The sequence below is a fragment of the Glycine soja genome, chromosome 15 (assembly GCF_004193775.1).
Source record: "Glycine soja cultivar W05 chromosome 15, ASM419377v2, whole genome shotgun sequence".
Taxonomy (NCBI): Eukaryota; Viridiplantae; Streptophyta; class Magnoliopsida; order Fabales; family Fabaceae; genus Glycine; species Glycine soja.
This window is the reverse complement of record NC_041016.1, coordinates 26,507,532-26,526,032: the sequence shown is the minus strand read 5'-3', so window position 1 is coordinate 26,526,032 and position 18,501 is coordinate 26,507,532. Positions and strand designations below refer to the sequence as shown.

At 28.9% G+C, this 18,501-nt stretch overlaps 1 protein-coding gene across 1 annotated transcript; it reads right to left on the bottom strand.

Moving 5' to 3' along the window:
* Nucleotides 1-7,311: 7,311 nt before the first annotated feature.
* LOC114388076 (transmembrane 9 superfamily member 11-like) lies at nt 7,312-10,228 on the bottom strand. Its single transcript, XM_028348408.1, has 2 exons — nt 9,909-10,228; nt 7,312-9,675 (listed from the first exon to the last, which is right to left on the bottom strand). The coding sequence occupies exon 2, from the start codon at nt 9,639-9,641 to the stop codon at nt 7,659-7,661; it is 1,983 nt and encodes a 660-aa protein (XP_028204209.1). The 5' UTR covers nt 9,642-9,675; nt 9,909-10,228; the 3' UTR covers nt 7,312-7,658.
* Nucleotides 10,229-18,501: the final 8,273 nt, after the last annotated feature.

Here is an 18,501-nt window from a genome sequence, read left to right as displayed (position 1 = left end):
ACCACAAATGCCACTGCTCCTTTTAGTTTTACTTTAGCTGAAAACAATTACTACCTCCGATACTTCTTACAAGAACCAATTAGTTTTGCTAATGCTTCGTTTAATATCTCTCATAATTAACATTTATTAGTTTAATTTAAGACGCATTACATACAAAAAAATATTATTTCATTTTTCAAATAAATTTATCTGATTTGTTTAATTTGAATTTTTTTTCGTATTCAATTCAAGTATATGAATATAAAAATATTTAGAGAACTGAGAAAGTTAGTAAATTGTTTCCCCTTTTATTTCTTTTGCTTTTTACATTTTGGGTGTCTATTTTCTTTTTTCCATTTAATTACTGGTTAAGATCCTAAAATATATGCTCTTGCTTATGAAATTATAATATGTATTTGAAAAATGATTGGAACAAAAAAAATATTCCAATGACTAGGTGTGTTATGTAAGTAGTTTACTTGATATTATTTGAATTACTTAAATCTAAAATGACATGATAATGTCAAGGGTCTAAGACAAAAAAAATGTATTTTTTTCATTTATAAATCAAGTTTTTCTTTTTGGTGAACAAAAAAAGAGTTGATACTAAAGTATTTTGTTTTGATGATTTATATAAGAATTTTATGTTTTTTTTAATTTTTATAAAAAAATTATTCTGATCCGAAAATGTAATTGAAAGTTTCACTTTGAACAATTTATTTATAATATATAAAAGTTAAATTTTTTTAATAGCCGTCAGCAAAATTAATAGTGAGTTAGAAGAAATAGAGCTTCTCAATATCATGCTAACATGTGAGTAAAACTTATGATTGGGAAGAAGGATATTAATTCTAAGTAGCATTGATATATTTTACCAAAATCAACAACTTCTCACGTTAATAATAATTTAAATTATTTATAAAATTTAATTTTACATATTGAATTAATATGAAAGAAAAAAAATAACAAATGTAAAAATTTACACTAATTTAATATTACTATATATGCACAAATTTATCTATTTTTATAATTAGTTAGTTTAAAATATATTTATGAAAAAATAACAAATTAAATTCATGACTTTTAAAGTTATAAAATAATATAATATGAAAATATAAATATATATATATATATATATATATTCAAAAATAAAATTATTAATAGTTATATTCAATGTTAATTATTTAAATTAAAACTAATTAGATAGATGTAAATTAATGATAGAAGACTAATAGTTAATATAAATATAATAATTTTTAGCTTATTTTTATTGTAAATTTTTCTTATAAACTATTTTTTCTAAAAAGAACTATAAATGTAATAATTAAATAATAAATAATATTGGTTTCACTTTTATATAAAAGTAGCTATATGTAAAAATATATGTTACAAGATAAATTTAAAAATATTTTTTAATTTTAAATTATGTTTTCTAAAACAACTATTTGTTAAATCATAAAATTCTAATCATATTTTAGATTATTTTAATACTACATTTAAGTTACACAATGAATGTTAATAAGATTTAATGATTACATGTACTAAAATACTATTAAATTATATTAAATAAGATTAATGAGAAATTGTTATATATACCTGAATGAGTTTTAAGAATAAATTTTATGTAAAATAAATAAATAAATATAAACTTTAAGTTAACTTATTTTTTAAATATAAATTTTAATTAAATTCATCCATAATAATTTAAATGTATTAATCCTAATTATATAATTTTGATATTATTTTAAATAATAATTTTCACATTAATAATAAATTAAATAATATTTGACTATGATTAACTTTAATTTTAAAAAAAATTACATTAAAGTATATATTTCACAAAATAACTAAAAATATTTATAATATTATATACTGTAAAATAATAAATATTTAAACTTTCTAAGACATTATTATTATTATTATTATTATTATTATTATTATCATATTAAAATAGTATAATATATTATTTGTTTCTAACTTTTTTCACTTGGTTCTTTATAAAATTTTACTACTATTTAAAGCTTTTATAAATGAAATTAGTTTTAAAATTAATAATATTTATAGTCATTGATTATAATTAAAAAATTTATTACCATTTTCATCGTTCATTATCAAATTAATGGTTTCATTTTCTATATTCATAATAGATAAAAATTCATCTATTTTTTGTATTTTCAGTGTTATTTATATTTTGATTTTAGGTCTAATGATTTCTTTGAATAATTTTTTTGAGGTTGAATAAATATTTGAATCAATATCATATTTTTATTAGAAAGTTCTTATATGAATCATTTATCCAATACATTTTGTAAGGAATGGAAAGTGGAAATTAGAGACCATATTTTATTAGGTATATCATCTTACTCTTTGTCTTTTATCATTATTTTTTTCTTTGCAAGTATCACTCATGTTATTTTTTCTTTTATTCATTTTATTGTTATGTTATTATATGTTTTAATATAACATTATTTATTTTATTCTTCAATTTTATGTATAAAATGATACTTTGAATGTGTTATCGATTATTGTCAATAATCAAAACTTAACTCTTTCAAATTAATAAGATATAATGTGGATCTACATTCATCATTAATTAAAAAAAATTATTCAAGTTTTTATTTTTAGTGTTTTATATATTTATATTTTGATTTTAAGTCTAATTTTTTTTAAATAATTTTTATAAAATTGAATAAATATTTTAATCAATATCATGCTTTTATTAGAAAGTTCTTACTTGAATCATCTTTCTCTTTGTCTTTCATTATTTATTTTTTCTTCTTTGTTTGCAAGTTTATTCCTTCTTCTTGATTTTAGTGTTATGCTATTAAAAGTTTTAATTATTATTATGGTTCAAGTTTTTTTATATATGTTTCATGTTTTTTCTTCTATAACTATTGTATTAGAAATCTTACTTTTACATTGTATTTGTTCGACAAAACATAAAGAGATTCTATTATTGTGAAAATTTTTATTTTTTTATTAATCATATTTCAAATTATTCCATTACAATTTTTTCCCTACTCAAATCAATTGTTGAATGATAACAACAATTTATAAAAATATAAATATACAAACAACAACAAATATTTAAAATAGATCATTTTATTTATGTACATTTATTTTTCAAAAGATATTGCATCACCATTATTATTTGAATGATTAAAAAAATTTAAATATACTTAATTTTTAAGATAAAATTAACTCAATTGAAAATATAATAGTATAATTATGTTTAACATAATAGTAAATATTTAAAAATTGTTGTTTTTATTTATATAAATAAATAAATATAAAATTATATATATATATATATATATATATATATATATATATAAAATTTAAAAGAAGTCCGCCCGGGTTCAAAGTTTAGTATGCTTTATTACGTTATTATTAAGCGTAAAATGGTGTGGATTATATTTTTTATATAATGAATTTTTTTTTATTATTACAACGAATGAGGAAACTTTTAAAAAAATTAATTAAAGAGAACTAGCTTCGTGTCCTGTAACTGTTCGAGTATTAATTTTATAATTTATAAATTTTTTATATATATTATAACCTTTTAATGTATTTATCTATCATATTTTAATTAATGAAAACAAATATTAACACATATATATAAAATAGTTAATAGGCTCGGCCCTGAGGGTAGGCCTAGGTCAGAGCTCAGAGGGGCGACCGCCCCGTGCCCTTAGTGGAGGGAGCCCCAAAAATGTTATCAATTACGGTATTTATTTATAATTAAAAAAAATATATCACCTTAATCTCTTCAACTTCTCAAATTAATTCCTTATCCGATTTCAACTTTCAAACACTTTTGAGAATTCAATTTCTATCAAAATATCAAAAGAACCTTTACTATTTTTTATGATTGTGATACCTAAAATAATTTTTTCACCTTAATTAAAGAAGGAGAAAAGATGAAGAGTGATATACTAAATGACTAAATAGATAATTTAAAACTTTTATAATTAAATTAGTGTGGAATGATTCTTTTCAAATCGGATTGTGACGAATGTGAAATTTAAAATTTGATCTTTATGTATCATTTGATTATTTCATGTGTCCATTATCATACTATATAACACTAATTATGTGAACGTGATGTAATGGGAATAAGGCTTAAAGCCCTTGAGGGCTTCAACTATTTTGGTTTTTTAATATAGATAAAAGAAAAACTATTACTTTAGCAAAATCTATATATTTTATATAAAATGTATAAAAGTAAATCTAGTAAAAAGTAATAACATGAGAACTTTCTTATTAGGTAATACTTGACAGGATGATTGTATGTTCTTCTTTTATAAATCATTAGTTCAATAGTACTTAGGGCTTTTGAGGTTTCATTCGGATGGATTTCTTTTTTGAGATTTATAAATTCATAAAATTAAAATAAAATATATAAACTATTCAAAATAAAAAAAATTATATAAAATAAAATTAAAAAAAGTTTTAAATTTATAAATTTTTATGATTCAAAAAAATTCTTGACTAATGATATATATAAAATAATGTTTATAAAAATAATTAAAAAATAAGTGTTTACCTGATGTATTACCTTATCTTTGAATATAAAAGGTTAAGAGTTCAACTTTTATTAAGAGCCTTTTTATTTTTCATTTTACTTAGTACCATGTCTAATATGTTGCATCAAAGTCAATAGAAATATCAATATTGGTTATTTTGAAAAATAGGAGACTAAATATCTTGATTTAAAAATAAGAAAACTATAATTACAGATTTGAAATTATAAGGAGATCAAAATTATAATTTAATCTTATATTTAATATATTTTCTATATTTTTATATTGATAATAAACTTATAATATATTGTTAATTGAAGAAATTCGAATATTAATCAAATAAGTTAATTTAAAATATTCTTAAAATTTGGTAAGAAAAAAATTGATTTAAACCAAAAAATTATTCTAAATGGGTGAATTTTTTTAAACTTAAATGTTCTTTAACATTTGAACATAATTTTAATTAATTAATATTTAAAAATGGTTTACAAACTTAATATTTCATTTTTATAATTTTCATTTAGTAAAACATGAGTTTACCCTTCTAAGTAAACTAATATAACTTAATATATTTTCCAACTAAAAATAAAACATTGACCAAGATTTTTCTTATAAAAATGAGAAAGGTGAACAATAGATAGAAAAAGAGATAGATGATTCATTGTGTATGAGAAATCAATATTAACTAATTCTATGAGAAATTAAAATTCATATGCATTGGTTATTAACTATTAAGGCGGAAAACTACTATAAAAAAAACTATTCAGATGGAAAAACTAAATCAAATAACATCAAAGTCAAGTATTTTCATTTTTAACCAACAAAAATTGGTCTAGTTAATAAAGAACAAATTTATATCTCAAAAGGATATAGGTTTGACTTTTGATGTAAGGACATTCTTGCTAGGTAAGTTGTAAGTATCTCTTTAAGCGTTTTTTAAGCCTTGAGGCTTGCCCTCTTCCTGGTAAACTCTCAACGCACCTAAACTTTTTTTTTTTTTTTTAAGAATCTTCATCTTTACATAAATAAGTGTAAATCCATTGTGTTTTGTGAAATAACGTCATGTGGAAGGTGATAATATTTTTGCTCCATACACACCCATTACATAGAGCTCACCTTCTGAGAAACCAACAACAAAGAAGAGATCAATTTTGAAATTACTGTAGAAAAAATTGGTACGTAAAGCATTATTTTTTAAGTAGTATGTGACAAACAAAAAGAGAGAAAAATTGTCATCTAAGGAATGTATAAGAATGTCCATTGTCATATAGAGAATTTGTAAGAAAAAAATAAAAATATTGTTATGAAATTACAAAGGAAACGCAAAAAATAAAATAAAATGGAAGAGACAGAAGGAAAGGAAAAAAACCAGATAGTGGAAAAAGGGAAGGAAGTTAAGTGGAGAGTGTGCCATTTTAAAGGAAAATTCCATAAAACAATTTTAATTATGAAACAATCATTTAAAATTGATTTATGGAACAATCATGTAATAATAATTTATGAAGATTTAAAATTCAAATGAATAATAATAATAATAATAATAATAATAATAATAATAATAATAATAATAATAATAATAATAATAATAATAATAATAACTTTTTTTAGTGATTGATTATAATAATTAAAAAAACACTATACACATTGCCTAAAAAAGATATATTATTAACTATAATAATACTAAAAATGAATGAAATTAACTGATCAATAATTTTTTAGCACATTAATTATTAAATAATATTAGAATCATTATTAAAAATACTAAAAGAGGAATGGAATAATTGATTCAGAAAAAAATTCAAAAAATAGAATAAAAATCTACTATTAAGAATAAAAATTCTATAAATAGAATTTGTTTACATAATAGAATAATATTTATTTAAATTAATAATTGAATTGAATAATCTCATTTAATATAATTTGAAAGGAATAAATATGAGATTGTCACTTGACATCATCATGAAGAATCAAACTTTTATATATATATATATATATATATATATATATATATATATATATATATATATTAGATAATATTTTTTTATATTAATTTTTTTTACTTCAATATTACTTTGATCTTCATATATAAAAATAACTAATTTTTATTATTTTAATCTTGATATGATTTAATATTTATGGGTTTTATTTTAATCTTAATATGTCTTAAGAGTTTAATTGTTATGTAGGATGTGTTATATTTATATAAAAAAACTAGTATATAGTGAATTAAACCGAATTAATTATTAATCCACCGATTAGACTAATGAACCATTGCCTCGACCGAGTCATGGCTGATTTTCTCAACATTACATTATTTAACAATATTAGAATCATTATTGAAAGTGCTACAAAAAGAATGAAATAGTTGGTTAAGAATAAAAATTCTTAAAATAGAATTATTTGTATTTAATAGAATAATAATTGAATATAACTAATCGAATGAATAATAAAATAAAATCTATTTACATAATAGAATAATATTGATTTGAATTAATAATGAAAGTAAATGATACTAGTACAATTTAATATTTTTGAAAAAAATAAATATTGAATTGTCATATGACATCACCCATGGAATCAAACCTTGGCGATACAGTAGATATGCAAAACTAAAAGAAAGGTAATATAACTATAGTAATTATCAATTGAAGCAGATTTCATTTTTTTTGTGTGGTAGATCTCTCATTTAAGTTCCTGCTGTGTCACACAAGCGTATCTTCAACCGTATAAGTGGGACCAATTGCAGCATGACTGAACCACAAACAATAGATATAAAAAAGGTCCACACATGCAGAGAGATCTTACCAAGGTGTTAAGCGCAACTTGTTACTTGCGGTCATATTTTTATTGAAATTGGAATATTAATTGCAGGCAAGGCCATAAAGATCTGAATTACATTTCCAAACACCAACTACCAACAATAACATTACATGCTTCAGAATGCCAAGGAATTTATCAATTACTAACTACATCATGCAATGAATTTTTTTATATCTAGCAATGAGTTAAGCAAAACAGAATAAAATAGCTGCACTAAATTTACTAAGCTCCCTAACAAAATGAACTGAAATACAGTAACATAAAATGGAACATTTCAAAGGGTCCTCTTGATAAAATCTGTTCTCAGTAGCGGTAATTTGTGGGCGCATCAAGTCTTCAATCCAACTTGACAGAAGAGAACAAGTAATGCACGAACCAGAATGAAGAGAGGAACCCAATTGTACCTGTAGAAAGCATGATTGCTAGAACCATGAAGAGTGAGTAGCCTAAGTAAAGAGTTGCAGACACAGGACCGCTCAAACTCTTGAGGTCAAACACAAGATAGTTAACAGAGTACAAAAAGATGTATATGGCGACAGAACCGGAGGCAAAGAACGATTTCCACCACCATTTCCAATCCTCCACACACAGGTGCATGTAAGTCAGAACTAGAGATACCTCGGCACAAACCACCACAAGAAGGATCAAAACAACGAAGAGAAACCCAAAGACGTAGTAAACGCGACCCATCCAAATGCTGGACATGATAAAGAAGAGCTCAATGAACAAGGTGCCAAATGGAAGGGTGCCAGCACCAAGAACTAACAGCCATGATGGGTACTTCTGCTGGGGAATTTCGCGAGGAATTTGGTTGGTTCGGACTGGATACTCAATGTGGGGTGCCTTGGCTCCAAAGTAGCCACCAACAATGGTAAGGGGTACAGATATGCAGAACCAAAGCAAGATTAGTATTACAAAGAGTGAAAATGGAATGGCTCCAGTGCTGTGGCTTCCCCACAATAGGAAGTTCAAGGTTGTGAGGATCAAAAAGGAAATGCCTGGGAAGAAACACGCAGCTTTCCATGCAATTGACACCCAACCCTTCTGTTCGCCAAAGCTGATTGTCCTCCACATCCGAACTGAGACATAACCAGCAGCAATACCAAGTATCATATAGAAAAACAGCATACCTGTGATCAGTGTTCCCCGAGATGCCGGTGACATGAATCCAAGTGCAGCAAACAATATCGTCACAACAGACATCCCAAGAATCTGAACTCCATCCCCAACCATCACACACAACAAGGCAGGATTTGTCGGAGTGCGGAAAACATCTCCCACTACAAGCTTCCAACCAGATAACTCTTCATTCATCTGTGCTTGAGCCTCCTTATCGAGCTCCTCATAACGGGTCAGATCCCTTCTAACTGTCCTCAGGAAGATCACAAGAACAATACCAGCAAGAAAAGTGATCACCATGAGCGAATTAAGGATAGAGAACCAATGCACTTTAGCTCCCTCCATCTTTAAGTAAGCATCCCATCTAGACGGCCACTTGATGTCACTCTCCTCAAAGGTGATCTCATAAGTGAAAACAACAGGCTGGCCCTCCTTGATAGGCATTGCCACAGTGGCCGGATCACATCGGATAGATGACGGATACTTGTCATACATCTTCAAGTTTTTTGCAGAATCAGCATTATGCATAATACTACAAGGAATCACCTCAAACCCAACAACCATGTATCCAGGCTTCTCAGAAGACCCCTCCTTGCCAACCGGGATCACTTCTGCACCCTCTACAGTCCCCATTACGCGAGCCACATTGGTCTCCTCGTACTTGTGGACAAGAACATTGAACTTGAGATGGTTAAACACATAATAAGCATCCTCAATCTTAATACCAACAGGGTACCCGGTCCATCTCATAAAGTACCCATCTTTCTGTGTGAACCTAATAGCAGGCAAATTATCAAGAATCAAATTAACCTGATACATCTCATCAATCCTCTCCTTCAAGATCTTGAACTGGTCCCCGGACAGCGCCTGGATCTGGCACAAGTAAATCTCAGACTCATTGGTGTACATCCTAAACCTATAAGGAGAGTTCTCTATCCTATCTCCCATGAGAAGCTCCCCAAGGTTCTCGGCACTGTCCTTGATGCCACCCTCGGGCTTGCAAAAGGGCAGGCTGTAATAGCTAAAGGGCATTTCTGTGTCAATGGAAGTGAGGGAATTCACCTTCACCCACAACTCATCCGTGACATCATAGTTGTGGGGGTAACTGCCCGGAAGGTAGAACCCATAATTGGGTTGAATTTGAAACGCCAAGCACAAGATCAAGACCACCCACAACCCGAATTGCGCACAAGATTCCATCTTTGCAGGATTAAAAGGGAAATTGGGGCCAGATCTGACAGACCCAGATGCAGAAAATGAGTGAAAAATGCAGATAAAATAAACCAAACTCTTAATGGGTAAATGTCTTTATGGGTTTAGAGATATGCAAATTATAACGTTATATAGATAATAGTAATAGTAATGTTACCACGCAACAGAGAACAAAATGGGAATGTAAATGTGACAAATGAAGAAACAATGATGACCAAAAAATAAGAGTGAAAAATTAAAATTTGTATCACTAACCTCGTGCACAGAAAATGTGCGTGTGGATTAAGAGTCTGAGCGCATGAAAGAAATGAAGATATTCTTCACGCACTGCAGAATAAGGGGCGAAGAATATGAAACGCGAAACCGAGCAATGGAAACTATGATGTCTGATATTCCATGCACATTTATATACATCTATGGTTGGTTTTGTTTTTCACTTTCCTTCGGAAGCTGGTGACTGCACTGAAGGAGGCTAGTGAAATAACATTAATACCCCTTCCTTACCATGTATGAACAATGGACACACTCCGAATCCGTTGTCACCACTCACCACCGTTACGAGTAATTCAATACGCACCCACACCCACACCCACACCCACACCCGAGTTTTGATTGCTAGGGGTGTAAGTCATCCCAATTGAATGAGTTTTATCTATTTTTATAATTTAATTTAAATGAATTAAATTGAATTGGAATTATCTTTTTTATTTTATTAATCCAATTCAATTATTGGATTGGTTATCAAATTAAACCATTAAAAAATTATCACTTAAAGTTTTGTAAGAAAATTAAAAAAAAAATACCAAGCTCAAAAGATAGTAAGATATTTTATTTGCGGAATAGGCTCGCCCCAATTACATCCCTTTTATTGCTTTATGATTTTTTTCTAGGTAATATGATTTTTGTACCGTATGTTTTTTTTATACCACTTCAGTGGCTTTTTGTTATGATCAAAATTAGTAATATTTAGTATTTACTTGTACGCTAGGGTGAACACTTTTACTAAATTGATATAATTTAATATAAAATGTAATTTTTATTCATCAAATTGTTGAACTGTTTCTATACATTATTAAGATTGTCTGTATTAAATTTTGTCAAAATTGAACAATAATAAAAATATAACTAAATGATCACTATTTTAAAATATTTATATTATCAATTTTAATATATATGAATGAGGTATCAAATGATTTTGGATTAATATAAAATTTCACATACGTGATCTATGTAAAAGGAACTTTCACTCTAATAGTAAGTTTTTTTTTAAAAAAACATTATTCAATTGAAAAGTTTTCTTGAGTGATATTTGTATTGATTGTTATTTTATGTGTTGCATCGTAGTATCATTCATCATCATGGTTTGTGTGAAGAAAAGTTTAAGTTTCTTCAAGAGGCAAAACTCTTTGTTTTAATTGATTACAGCCTCACCATAATCTATTATAACAAGTTGTTTGAAGCTTGAAGAGTTGAGTCTCGTATTGGTTTAATCGGTTACAGAAGTCTCATAATCGATTACACTATTGTTTGAGACAATGAATGATTTCAGGAGTCTCTATTTTAGTTTATTACCAAGTGGATTAATCGATTACTTCTCTCTTGGTTAGTTGTTCATAAGTGAACAAGAACACTTTAATCGATTACTTAGAGCATCTAATTGATTACTTAGAGCATCTAATCGATTACATTGTTCTTGAGTTATTTCCAAATGTTGGAAAGAATACTTTAATCGATTACTTAGACAATATAATCGATTACTTCAATGAATTAATCAATTACCTTGTAGATTTAATCAATTAAAGGCGGTTATAATTGTTTTATCTGTAAATAACCAACTTGTGTTCACTCCAAAATACATCAAGAGAATACCCAACATCTTGAAAATAACCTATTAGCCTCTGAATGAGAAAGATCATGAGCTTTTTGGTTATGCATGAATCACTTAGGACATGCTAGAATAGGATTTTCTAGTTTGGGTTAAGAGTAGGATTTTCATTCGCTTATATTCGCAAAGGACCCTAGTGTTGGTTGCCTTAGTCTCTTTTTTCGGGGTGGGAATTGTAGATTGGTTGTGATTGCTTGTAAGGATTCTTGATGCATAGTGAAAATCTGATTCTAGTTTTAGATTAGATAATTGGATTAGCTTATCTAGTAATAGAGAATGAACCCGTATAAAAAGATTGTGTCTTTCTTTTCTTGATTTGATTTTTTTCTCTCATTCAAGTTTTTCATAAAGATTCAAGTTTTATAATTGTGAAAGAAAGGATGTTAATGAAGGGTCATGTTTAAGGAATGATTGATTAAGTATTAATTACGTTCAATTCATATATGTGGTTGTGATATGATCCATACAAAAAGTTTTTTTAAAACTTTTTTTTAAAGGTACATTTTGTTTGAAAACCAATTCACTCTCTCTTAGTTTATTGAGTTCCATAATCTTTTTTCAATTTGATCCCTCCTCTACTAAACTATGAATCATTTGCTTACCTTCTTGTTGTTTTTCAATTTTTGACAAAATTTGATACAAATGATCTTGATAATATGTAGATATAATTCAATGGTTAGATTAATAAAAATCACATACTATATCAAATTATAAAAATGGAGTAATAGTTTCCAAAGTTAGACCAGTGTAATTTGATAGTTGGAGGTATCAAATTACACCGGTGTAACTTTAACAACTATTACAATATTCTATAACTTTTAATTGGATATTTTGTTCTAAAACTCACGTTGAATTGAAAGTTCATTACTACAAATAATGACTTCAACATCACTAAGTTAACATCGATTTTACCAAAAATTGATATTAACAAAAACGTGGTGACATTAACACAAGTTTTTAACATTGGTTTTTGTTAAAACTGATGTTAACACGATTCGTTAACATCAGTTTTTTTAAAAACAATGTCAACAAACTTTGATAATATTGGTTTTTAAAAAACAGATGTTAACAATGTTGGACAAGTGGCCTCATATATCTTAAGAAGGGGGGGGTTGAATTAAGATATTACAACTTATTTCCCCAATTAAAAATTCTATTTAACTTTCTATTCAAGTTATAAATTCCCTTAATAATGAATTTCTTAAATATTGATTCAAATAGAACAATTTGAATATGAATATAAAACAATAATAAATAAAGGAGTTTAAGGGAAGAGAAAATGCAAACTCAGATTTATACTGGTTCGGCCACACCCTTGTGCCTACGTCCAGTCCCCAAGCAACCCACTTGAGAGTTCCACTATCTTGTAAATTCCTTTTACAAGTTCTAAACACACAAGGACAACCCTTCCTTTGTGTTTAGAATTCTTTCACAACAAGAGACTCTCGGTCTCTTAATCCCTTTTCAGAATGAAGAAGAAGAAAAGAAGAAATCTCTCTTGAAAGAGATAGATTGAACAATTTGAGAACTCAAATAATTCCTTATTGAATCACAAGAGTTTTGGCCAAGGAATTTGTAAGAGGATAAAACGATTTTGCTTTTTAAGAGGATAAGACTTTTTTTCTTCAAAACTCTTATAAAATTCGTGTCTCAAGTCACATATATATAGGCCTATGATAGCCATTCAAGAACCACACAAAAAGATGTGACTGTTGAGAATGTTTTCTGAAAAACTCCTCTGGTAATCGATTACAGCATGTGTGTAATCGATTACAAGCTTTAAAATTTGAATTAAAACGTTCAGAAACTGCTGGTAATCGATTACCATATATGTGTAATCGATTACATAGTGCAAACTTTGAATTCAAATTTTAATAGCTGTTGTAAATCAGTTTTGGCCACTAGTAATCGATTACATCCTTTGGTAATCGATTACCAGAGAGTAAATTTGTTGAAAAAGACTTTTTAACTTAAAATTCTTGGCCAAACCTTTTGCTACTTCAATTGGAATTTCCTTTCTATTTAATATACCCTTTCTAAGACTCTAGAGACTGTCTTGATCATCCATCTTGAATATCTTTAATTTCTTTGTCTTGAATAAAGCTTTGAGACGCATGTGAAACTTTGGCATCATCAAAACATTCAGCTTGATCCTTTGTCCACAAACAAACTCGTGTTAACATCAATTTTACCAAAACCCAATGTTACCAAAAAATGTAGAGAAAACTCAACATCAAAAACCGATGTTGAGTTACTTTGTTAACATTGGTTTTTTTAAAAAACCCGATGTTGTGGGATCTTTTATAATCAGTCATCCATTGATTTTAGCAGAGTTTTGCTTTAGAGATATTCTCATTTTTTTCATAATGTTTTTAATCTTATTTTTGGGTAGAGACGATCTTTTATATACTTCAGTGAAAGATCCGTTATGAGATCAATGTTGATTTCTTGAAAAGACCATTGTCTCACAACGGGAGATAAGACTACGTGGCATGCTCTGATTTGCAAGGAAATGAGCAATAGTATAGACATTGTCACATGCTCATTGTCCTCGACGAAAGCAACCTCTAAGGAATATTCTGTGAACACCTTTTATTTTATTCTATTCTATTTTGTCATTTCCTTAGATTCAAATATTAGTAATTCAAAACAAAGAGTACTTCCCTTTTTGTCTATCATAGACTTTTTTTTATTGTTGATCATTTTGAAAGAATGTGTAGCTAGATGTGAGAATTAAAAAAAATACATTGTATAACACTGATTCACATAATGAATGGACACTATTTGGTTTTAGTGCGTTGGATGCTAGTTAAATAATTAACAAAACATTTTCTCTTTGAGTGTGGATGATACATATAGATTATTGTTAAATTCTTTAACATCGTTGATCATGTTCACTTGTCATAAAGTCATTAAAACATTAATTATTGATACTTATTACTAATCATCAAAATCTAAAGTAGATGTGAAAAGTGATTGTCTAGACCTAATGCATCATTGCACTGCAACTTAGATATGGTCGTCGTTGCACTGCTACTTCAGTCTGGTCATTCCTAAACTCAGATCAAGAGATTGAACACGTCATTACGTATTTGTGGCAAAGTGAGAAACCAAAGAAGCCATAGGACAAGTTTGAATTCCAACCCTCACTCTATCTATCTCTCTATTTCATTAATCTCACTCATGGCAAGTAGATTGAACGCATTATTACTTATTTGTGGCAAAGTGCCTTGAATTCACTAAGAGAGATTTTACTTGAAAATGGTGAGATTTTAGAAATACTCATCTAGGTCGTAGTATTTTAGGCGTAGATAAATCACTTTGCGGGTGATTTGTTAAGTTTTCATTTGAAACATTGAAGTTGCTATATAATATCCCATGAAAATTCTTACTTCGATTAACTTTGAGTTTCAAGGGAAAAATAGTTTTAGAATTTAGTAGCAAGGGTTTATTGTGTTGTTTTCTAGGTTACGTTGGGGAAAGTAAAATGAAATTTGTTATTTCTTGTTTTAGTTGACAAGAACAGGGTTGTTCTCAAATCAAGTACGGAGTATAGACCTGCAGCATGGGGGTATATGAATGCAAGCCTTGTTTCAGCACAAATTTACTTATTCTATGTATTTGATAAGCTTTGAATGAAATAACTACTACGGAAGAAGCTTTTGAGGGATTAAGATAGATTGTTACTTATTTGATTTGCAAGTGCTTTTTAAACATATATAGACCTCCTAAGCTGGAAACGTGTCCCAGTTTATAGCCACAAAAAGTCCACTTCCACATACTTATGAGAATTTATGGGAAATGATTATCCAATATCATTGTCATGCAACTATCATGCTTACTAGGTGGCTCGTGGACAATTACAAGGTACTTGTCACTAAGATATTCCTTTCCTACTCTTATAAGCCACATTAAGCCATCAATTCAAAGCCTGGAGAAGGAATCAGAGATGCACCTACGCCTAATACTTGGTATTATTAGAGGTGTTGTGGGAATTGTTGGGCTTCTGGTTCTTCTCATTTTGTGCATCATTAGAAAGTCCAAACTTGAAGATGCAGACAATAATTATAACATAGGCATCTCTGCTAAGAAAAATTATTTTGGGTGGTTTATTTATAATTATCTATCGTTGCTAAGAAATTTGTTTACATTGCAATTGATTAAAATGTGATGCATTCCATTTCTTAAAAAGAGAGTAATTTTTAAAATTAGAGGCAATATACTTTAAGCATCTAGTAGAGGAGTGGAATGCACAGAGGCGAAGGCATGAGGGGTTCCTACAGGGGTCATGGTCCTCCCAAGATTTTTAAACTCTCATAATATTAGGAGATATTGTATATAGAAAACATACTAGGGATGTTATAACATATTGTAAGGGAGGTTAATAGCAATAGTTTACTCGACTATTTCTTATTGGACACAATATACAGGAAATTTGTCATACTTTCTTTTAGTTTTGTTTAACTGGTATTAGAATGTTGCGGTTTTGTTTTGTAATGGGTTCAATGAACTTAGGTATTTTTTGGGTAGGTGTGAATGTATGTATACATGATTTTGATGATGTCAAAGAAGAATCTAACAAGGCTGCTTCAAATGATAAGCATTTGCTTCAAGAATAATTCAAGATTGCTTCAACAAACAAAGCCTTGTTTCAAGATTCACTAAAGACCAAGCCTTGCCTTAAAACAAAGTGCTTTCAAGACATGCAAGGCTCTGGTAATCGATTACCAGGAAGTGTAATCGATTACCAGAAGACAGGGTTGAGAAATAGTTGTTGAAAAAGGTTTTGAATTTGAATTTTCAACATGTAATCGATTACCATATGTTTGTAATCGATTACCAGCAACGGAACTTTGGAAATTCAAATTCAAAAGTCATAACCCTTCAAATTATAGTTGTGTAATCGATTACACAAACATTGTAATCGATTACCAGTGGAAAGTTTTCAGAAAATCTGCCAACAGTCACATCTTTTCATTAGATTTGTGAATGGCCATCAAAGGCCTATAAATAGGTGACTTGGGCACGAATTTTATGCAGAGAGTTTTGCTTGGCAAAAATGTCTTATCCTCTCAAAAGACAATGAGAGAGATTGCAAAAGAACTTCATTGTCAAATGCTCTCTCAAGAAATCCTTGATCAAACACTTGCAAAATCTATAAGGATTCTTTGATCGAGGCCGCACCCGAATCAAATAAACATGAAAATGCAGTAACTAGGAAGTGATCCTAGGTCGTTTCCCAACGAGCAATGACAAACCAAATGTTCATAATATACTTGCGCAGTAACAGTAATGATTGGGGGGGTTTGTTTGTTTCGTGATTAAAGAGCAGAACAAGTAAACTGGAATTTTAAACTACTAATATTAAAAACGGGTTGTTTCCTCTGATTCAGAAGCCATTCTCTTATCCTGGGTTATGGAGAATTCGTCCCTAACAGTCAACCACTTAATCCAACCCTATTTCAATTTAATAAGCGAAAATCAACTTAGGGTTTTCAATACGTGATTAGGCACCACATACACCAGTTAGCCCTTCGTCCATTAAGCATGAACACAAGTTAGGCTCAGAGGCAATTAATCGAACACGAAGCGTGCACTGATTAATATTCACGAATTTGGGATAACTGGTGAAGGGAAAACTGCCAGGAAACCACATTACAAGAGAAACCTCAAAGAGAGTTGGGCTTCGTCCTCAAAAGGAAACAACACCAGAAAATCTAGCCTTTCATGGATTCAAACAGAAAACGCAAATGAAACATGAAGCAGAAACGTAAATGAACAGAAACGTAAATGAACAGAAACGTAAATGAAACAGAAACGTAAATGAGAGTAGAAGAAGAAGCAAGAACGAAATTGTAATTAGAAGTAGAAAACGTAAAATTGCATTACGTGAACAGTAGCATCAAAGCAGAAAACGTAAAAACCCTAAAACCAAAGCTCTGAATAATGAATAGCATGACAGAATGCCTTGCACGAATCCCAAGGCTACTATTTAAAAAGAGTCACTCAAAGTCACTGGGCCCTATTACAATACTCTGGCCCAAAACGAAATAAACACTGAACAACATAAAATAAAATTGCGAAATTTCCTAATTAGAAATTAACTAAGGTAAGCGCTACTTTATTTGCCCTCTTCAAGTCCACAACCAAAATCCGGATTAAGCCCAATGTTTCATTAATTCCTGAAATTAGATTAAAAACATCAAATTAGCTAAATGGGCCCAAATAATAAAACTGCCTAATTAATTGACAATTAAGACCAATCAGTAATTAAAATGGTGCAAAAAGGGTTTAGAAAATAGAAGAAAATGATGGCACATCATTCTTACATGATCTTCATTGTAATATTCTTCTCTTGAAGAGAGAATTCTTCTTCCATTCTTCTTATTCAATGAGATTGGTTAAGAGACTATGAGTCTCTTGTTGTAAAGGATTCCTGAACACAAGGAATGGGTTGTCCCTGTGTGGTTCAGACTTTGTAATGGATTTTACAAAGATAGTGGAAATCTCAAGTGGGTTGCTTGAGTACTGGACGTAGGCACGGGTTGTGGCCGAACCAGTATAAAATTGTGTTTGCATTCTCTCTTCCCTTATCTCATTTATGTTATTGCAATCAATTTTGCCTTGCATGTTTATAGAACATTATTAAATTGATTGTTGTTTCTTCTTCTGCATTCTAAGCCTATCCCTCTTAAGATTATTGAGGCCACAAGGTCAAACAAGTGGTATCAGAGCAGGATTCTTGTATAAAGTTTAAAAACTTCAAGAATAGATATGGCCTCATCCAAATTTCCATTTCCTGAGGGAAATTCTATCAATAGGCTCTTATGTTCAATGGTGAGGGTTATCATTATTGGAAAACCCGAATGCAGATCTTTATAGAAGCTATAGATCTAAAGATATGGGAAGCCATTGAATTTGATTCATTTATTCCTACAATGGTAGAGAGAAATGCAACTACAT

Bases quoted from the DNA above. Each gene is read 5' to 3' on its own strand.
- LOC114388076 (XM_028348408.1), bottom strand. From the start codon at position 9,641: ATGGAATCTTGTGCGCAATTCGGGTTGTGGGTGGTCTTGATCTTGTGC.